This window comes from Panthera leo, chromosome E2 (assembly GCF_018350215.1).
Source record: "Panthera leo isolate Ple1 chromosome E2, P.leo_Ple1_pat1.1, whole genome shotgun sequence".
Lineage (NCBI taxonomy): Eukaryota > Metazoa > Chordata > Mammalia > Carnivora > Felidae > Panthera > Panthera leo.
Window position 1 is genome coordinate 12,283,011 of NC_056693.1, and position 7,566 is coordinate 12,290,576.

General features: G+C 43.3%; 1 protein-coding gene across 11 annotated transcripts in view; it reads right to left on the reverse strand.

Moving 5' to 3' along the window:
* The window catches only part of LOC122208111 (zinc finger protein 227-like), a 74,806-nt gene that overhangs the window by 3,688 nt on the left and 63,552 nt on the right, over positions 1-7,566 (reverse strand). For 3 of the 11 annotated variants that reach the window (XM_042918780.1, XM_042918781.1, XM_042918779.1), the window contains 4 exons: positions 6,923-6,992; positions 6,419-6,673; positions 4,180-4,306; positions 2,995-3,117 (listed from right to left, as the gene is read on the reverse strand). The exons of 1 other annotated variant lie outside the window; for it this stretch is intronic. In XM_042918780.1, coding sequence (XP_042774714.1) covers positions 2,995-3,117; positions 4,180-4,306; positions 6,419-6,526 — 358 coding nt within the window. In that variant the 5' untranslated portion in view covers positions 6,527-6,673; positions 6,923-6,992. Of the gene's footprint in view, positions 1-2,994; positions 3,118-4,179; positions 4,349-4,509; positions 4,948-5,277; positions 5,539-6,418; positions 6,674-6,922; positions 6,993-7,566 lie in introns of those variants that run through there. 7 more of the 11 variants (XM_042918783.1, XM_042918786.1, XM_042918790.1 and 4 more) reach the window with 7 other exon arrangements.

A 7,566-nucleotide genomic window follows, 5' to 3' on the forward strand; every position in this document is an offset into this window, starting at 1 on the left:
GAAAGAAATGCTTGTTTCAGTTCTAAACACACACCTAAATATTATATTTATGCTGGATAAAGATGTAAAATATCTGATCGAAGGTCATGGCTAAAAATGTATGGAAGCCACTGGCTTAAAATGTTTCAGTGGGGCTGGGTACCAAAAGTCCTTCATTAATTTGCTTAAGTGGAAAGTTACATTCTAATAACATAAGCTGAAAAATCTCAACAGGTATATATACATTTCTAGGTATGTTAAGTGAAGATGTCCATGCCCTAATCCCTGGAACCTGTATGTTCACGTATGTAGCAAAAGGGCTTTAGATCTGATTAAATTAAGGATCCTGAGATGGGGAAGTTATCCTGGATTATGTGGATGTGTCCAAAGTCATCACAAGGGTCATTATCAGAGGGAGGTGGGAGGGAACTGTCCCGGGCCTCACCCTATGCATCTCTGCCTTTTGCTGGTTCGGATTTGTATTCTTTTCGGGGCACCTGGCTGGCTCAGTCGGTTGAGCACGTGACTCAATCTCGGGGTGTGAATTCAAGCTCCACGTTGGGTGTAGAGATTACCAAAAAAAGAAAATCTTTTAAAAAATAAATAAATAAATAAAAAGGCTGAACCTCACTCCTGAGGCTAAGTCTGCAGGTGAAAACGAGACCCAGTGAAGGGAAGCAAGTATCCAACACCCTGAGCGCATCAACCATGAAGCGACATAGGAAGGGGAAAGGACAAAAGAAGGGGTACATCCATCACTCGCTCACAGAATTCATTGCCTTTGTATTCCTTTGGCTATAATGCAGTTATAATTGTAAGTACAGAGCTTTCCTGTGTTCTGTCATTCTAGTGAATGCCACCTGGGTCCTAAGAGGGTGGCCCTGGAGAGCCCAGCTGGTGTCTGACGTCTTGGTGGGTGGTCTCGTGGAGGTCTGTGCCCTTAACCTGTGACGCTGGAGCTAACTTTGGGTGTTTCGTATCAGGACTCACTACAGCATATCAAAAGGCTTCTCACATTGCTCTATCAGCTAGTTAATATCACTAGGATGCAAATTACACTGGAAAATTTAGAAAGTCTGTGATTTTCTTTCCTGTCAGGACCCTTCTCATGTCCACAGGTACATATACCAGTCTTCTGATGCCTGGAAATGTCCAATTTGAACCTACTGAACATCTACCATATATGCGTTCTGTGATCGTTTAGGTGTCAGCGAGAGGGGCAGGCGCTCAGCTGGGAAGCTGGTGGCTTCCATTCATATGTAGACAACCCGAGCCTCTTCCCTGAGAACTGATGAACTGAAATGCCTTGCGTCCTTGGCACTGATAATCTCTGATAGTTTAGTTATCCATTCTGATAACTGGGAATAGCTTTTATCTTCTAAGTTTACTCAGTATAAATCTTTACATATTCCAAGACATCTTAGAAATGAGAACTATGTTAGACATTCACTGGGAGACGATGTTCCAGAACAATCCATTAGTCACATTAGTGTGCTCTAAACCTATGAGCCACCTCTAGGAGCGACAGAGATGGGATGCCCACTTGTCTCCAGTATCTGTAAGCTTTTTGTTTTTAAGAATCTACAAAAATAAGCCCTTTAATTTGTCCTCTTGTGACCTGCAAAGAGCACTTTAGCACAGTTTTTGTATGTGGGGCATGGCTGCAAAATCCTGAAACATGCTGATGGTGAAGAGGTCAAAAAACCTTTGAGACAAGGTGACAGCAAATGCTACAAGATCTGTTAAAAGACAGACTTGGTCTATTATGCAAAACTGAGAAGTGACAATACTTAGGGTCGGCATTCCTGAGGGTGAGTCTGCACGTAAAAACGAGACCCAGTGAAGGGAAGCAAGTATCCAACACCCTGAGCGCATCAACCATGAAGCGACATAGGAAGGGAAAAGGACAAAAGAAGGGGTACACCCATCAATCACTCGCAGAAGTCATCGCCTAATTTATCACGTTTGCAGACAAGCTACTGTTTCATTTTCAGGCAGAGGGAGAGCCTATGAATTTACTTGATCTAGGAATATCTAATTTTTAACTTCTAAATGGGTAGAACTGAGAAATATGCCAATTAAAGACAAAGGGCACTAGGGGAGAGAAAGGAAAGGAGATCAAAGAGTGAAGTGAAAGGTGAAGGAGAGAGAGAGAGGGCAGGAGAAAGGAGGGCGGTAAAAGGCTGGGCGGGAAAGTAATCAGCCTGTCTGGGGACATGGACAAGGCATTCTTCCCATCCGGGAAAGGCTGCTATTGAAAGGCTGGTACTGTAGCTCACTTCTACAAGAACAGTAACTAGGTAATTGACTTACTCACTTAACAAGCACGTATGGGATCACCTTCTGTGCAGAAGGCCCACCCGAGGCTTTGAGTAGACACAGCAGATAAAACTGCCCAAATTCCTACTTCCTGGAGAGATAGAGGACGCACAAGTAAATAAAACTGTGTTACCAGGTCAGGAAGCGATCGGTGCTTAGACACAAAATAAGACAGGGTGAGGGGACGGAGAAGGGAGAGGATGACACATTAAACAGCAGACGCAGAAGGCCTAGCTGATGTAGGTGAAACCCGAGCAAAGACCTGAGTAAGGGAGTGGCTGCGGACTCTATGCCCAGGCAGAGGGGGAGCCAGTCAAAGGCCCTGAAACACTCCAAGGGGGAGAGACGACACTCCAAGGGGGCCAGGACACCAGAGATGATGGAATCCAGGGTAAAAGCAAGGCTAATCATAGAGGAACCCGGTGAGGCATCCAGATGAGGTAGGGCCTTGCAGGCCACTGTGAGGACACGGAGAGAAATGGGAAGTCTCTGGAGGGTTTTCAGCAGGGGAACGGCGTGATCCCACTTGCTCCCTAAAGAATCACTCAGGTCCCATGTTGAGAACAGATGATAGGAGTGCAAGGGAGGAGGCAGGGAGACCAATGTGGAGGCTGCTTTCCCAGTCCAGGCAAGGGATGACAGTACTCGGACAAGAGTGGTAATCACGGGCGTGGTGAGAAGCAGATTAGCTGGTACCTGAAGGAACAGCCACATGGTTCTCACTGGAATATCCATTTCTTTGGGTTTCTCTTTCCATCATCCAAAGCTTTTCTTCTGCCTCCAACTGGGACATCATATCTGGCTTGAAGGGAAGATGTCCTATGAAAAGGCAGATACATATTTTTAAGATGAACGCAAAGCTGTATTTTTGTCCAAATTCTACAATCCTTAGAACCTCTAAAGTGACAATTTAAGAACTTTTTTGATCACAAACCATAAGAAATGGATTGAGGTCATGACCTAGTCCGTGTCTAGACAGAGATAAAATTAGATCTAGCCAATGGCTGTTCTCATCCTATTTCCCACTCTCACACCACTCACTGCAAATGGTCAGTTTGTGCCTCAACGTGAGCATGTCTTCATAAGGAACTTTGATGGTTTCTGCCCTTATTCTTGTTTATTCTATTTCACTGAAAACTAAAACTCCAGTACAATGTATTAATTCCATGACCCACCAATGGGTCACAGCCATAATCTGAAAGATAAAGTATTTGAAAAACATAGAAGCCAATTTATAATTTATAATTCCCATTTATAGTTAATTTTTTTTTAATTTTGTTTTTAATGTTTATTTATTTTTGAGACAGAGGCACAAAGCACGAGCAGGGGAGGGACAGAGAGAGAGGTAATACAGAATCTGAGGCAGGCTCCAGGCTCCGAGCCGTCAGCACAGAGCCCAATGCAGGGCTCAAACTCACGGACCATGAGATCATGACCTGAGCCGAAGTCGGCCGCCCAACTGACTGAGCCACCCAGGTGCCCCCCATTTATAGTTACTTTAAAGAGGATTTCTCAACTGCGGCACTATGAATATTGTGGACCGGCTACTTCTTTGTGGTGGGGGTTGTCCTACACGCTGTAGGTTTAGAAGCACTGGCAGCTACTAGGTGGCAGTAGCACCCCTCCCCTCTAGTTGTGACAATCAAAACAGTCTCCAGACATTGCTTAAGGGGGAGGGGGGGGGGAGGGGGGTGGAATCATCCCTGGACAGAACTTTGCCTGAGCAGAAAGACCAGGAAAAACTATGCCTGCAGTCCCAGGGATTAGAAAAACTTGTGCTTTCAAGGTCAGGGAACCATTTTAAAAGGTCCAAAGCTTTGAAATGAGGACACGGGCTCTCAATAGGGGTGAGGTTCAGTGTCACAGTGCGCCTGTACTCACCCACTGAAAGCAGGTTCTCGAAGTTCTCCACCATCACATCTCGGTACAGCTTCCTCTGGGCAGAGTCCAGCAGTCCCAGCTCCTCTATAGTGAAGACCACAGCCACGTCCTTGAACGTCACTGCCTCCTACGACATCAAACACACACAACCTCGATCCCATAATCTCCACTGGAAAAAAGCCGGGATTGAAAAGGGTAAAAAGGATTACCGAAAATCTTGTTGCTGATTTGAAGGGAACCCAGGCAGATTTCAGTCCCAGAGCTGTCCCCCATTCACTGTCCCCTCCCGATCGCCCCATAAAGCTTGGATTCTGTCCCCGCAATTCTCACAGGCCTTTGGCAGTCCTCCAGGACAGGCACACGGCTTTCTGTGTTCAATGCACATGCCGTATCCACCTGCAGCATTCACAGCTGGTGAAGGCACAGATTGAGTTCAAATTTCAAAGTTTTAATTACAGGACCTTGGGGGAAATTCCGTAACTTGCCACTATCTCAATTTCCTCTTTTCTTTAATGATGTCTAAACCACAAGGTGTTTGAAAACATTAGATGAGTAAGTGCATGTAAGCCACAGAGAGTGGTGCCTGGCACATCTCAAAGTGCTCAATAAATCTGAACAATTACTATTATACGGTCTCATTCCATTTTGCAACCAGAGACTCTAACATTCCTTAGAATTTATGATTTGTCTTTAATCAATACAAATCATGTATAATTAGTTCCAGATTTTTATTTTGTATTTATTTTTTCAGTTTATTTATTTTGAGAGAGGGAGAGCATGCACACCCGAGTTGGCGGAGGGGCAGAGACAGAAGGAAAGAGAATCTTAAGCAGGCGCCACACCCAACACGGAGCCCAACACAGAGCTCGATCTCACGACCATGAAATCATGACCCGAGCCAAAATCAAGAGTCAGTCGCCCAACCGACTGAGCCATCCAGGCGTCCCATAGTGACAGATTTTTAATTTTAATCAATGCTGCAAAGATCCTTTTACAGAGATTTTGGCTAAGAGCAGCAATTGCAAAGTCACAGAATAAACACTTCCAGATTTTTCAAAGAATAGCAGATTTCCCTCTCAAAAGGTTTTCCCAGTTCACCTTTCATGCAAGAGTACAAGTGTTCCTGAATCTCTAGACTCTGGCCAAAGAGGACAGAATTCCTGTTTAAAAAAATCTTCGACAACCTAAGTGATAAATACACAGAAAGACTTTGTTCACATCTGCATACGTTTACTTATGAGTGACCATTATTTTCTCCATAAATTTGCCTTTTTTAACACTCCATTTCTTTTACTCATATACCAATTAGGTTTTTCTTTATCATACTAGTCTTTTTTTTTTTTAATGTTTATTTATTTTTGAGAGAGAGAGAGAGAGAGAAAGAAGAGCATGAGCAGAGGAGGGGCAGAGAGAGACAGAGACACAGAATCTGAAGCAGGCTTCAGGCTCTGAGCTGTCAGCACAGACCAGAGCCCGACACAGGGCTCAAACTCACGAACTGCAAGATCATGACCTGAGCTGAAGTCAGACGCTTAAACAACTTAGCCACTCAGGCGTCCCTCTTACTAATCTTAATAGAGTTATTAAGCCTTTCTTTAATGTATGTAAGTACAACTGACCCTTCAACAAGGGTTTGAACTGCATGGGTCCACCCTATACACAAATTTTTTACAGTACTGTAAATGTATCCTCTCTTAAAATTTTCTTAATAATGTTTTTTTTCTTCTAGCTTATTTTATTGTAAGAACATAGCATATAACATATACAAGATATGTACTAATCAACTGTTTATGTTATTGGTAAGGCCTCTGGTCGACAGTACGCTTAAAAGATAAGTTTCTGGAGAGTCAAAAGTTAATATGTGGATTTTCAACTGTGCAGGGGGTTCAGCATAGTTTGAGGGTCAACTGTAGATCCCACCAATGCCAATATTGCAAATACAAAGTTAAGAATGCAAGTGAAAAAGGAATGCGGGAAAGTGCAAAGAGCTGGTTTGTAAGCAAAGCAGGAGTGTACATTACTTTTGTCTATTTCAAATTGCTATTACTTTTTTCAGAGATCGTTTTGTGAAATAATAAAGATAAAACAGCACACACACATGCACACAGAATCTGGCCAGAACATGCACTCAAAATCTGTTGTTTTCCACTAACCTTTCCAAGGAAGAGAAAAAAGGATGTGCCTAATCTCTGAAAGGTAAAAACACACCTTGGGAGCCACAAAAGAATGCCTTATTTACCTGAAACTTGGTCATTTTCTCCTGCTCCTTCTCGGAAAGGTCAGAGTCCTGAGAAGGCATAACTGGGGAAGGACAAAGAAGCCATGAGATGCAGGCCAGGGCGGCCATGAGCCCATGTGGATCTTTGCAGAAATTACACGAGAGTTCTCCTACTTCCAGGCAGTTGCAGTCACATCCAGCATGGTAAGGAAAGCATGGAGTAGATTCCAATTACTAATAAGTTTGTTAGTCAGGGGCCACTGGACAGTCAATAGCCTGCAGAATCAAACGCAGTAAGCCTACTATAAGAATTTTCCATCCTGGGGACAGTAGGAAATGAAGGGCATTGTTAACAACATGTATAGGCTTAAAAAAAAAATGTGGTTCTAAGTCAAAGGCCTCAGTTTAAATCCTGGAAATGATACTTGCATCTATGTAATGTCAGGGGTGTTAAAGAAAAAACTCTGTGCCTCACTGTGGTCATCTGCACGTGAGGACAGGATACGAACTGCAAATCATACTCACCTCATAAGGTTTTCCCCGGATTAACAGCAGATGGAAAGTTCAAAGAGCCAGGAATCCTTTTTTCCTGCACCTGCAAAAAAGCAGAGGATACTTTGCATTATAAACTGTATTTGCACAGGTCTTTTCTCAAAGCAGCAAAAAAGACCAGAAAAGTACCTGGACTTCATAACGCTCTCCTATGAAACTCACCTTTCTTCTCTGAAAATCCTAATTTTGACTTAAAATTTTCTCTTACTTAACAATTCTTTCCCCGGGGGTGCCTGGTGGCTGGGTTGGTTAGACATCTGGCTCTTGGTTTCGGCTCAGGTCATGATCTCCTGGTTAGTGAGTTCTAGCCCTGTATCAGGCTCTGCGCTGACATGGCAGAGCCTGCTTGGAATTCTGTGCCTCCCTCTCTCTCTGCCTCTCCCCCACGCATGCTCTCTCTCTCAAAGAAAAAATAAAATAAACATTTAAAAAATAATAATTTGTTGCCCAGCTAGTAACATTTCATCGACACTGGTATTAGTTTTCTAAAAAGCATCATTTCGAGTCAATTTACTTCATGAAGTCAAAAAAAGGCTTATTGGTAAGAGCCTTTTAATCCTATGTGCATAGAGATAAAGAAAGATACAAAATAAAAATCAAGAAACACAGAAGACAGA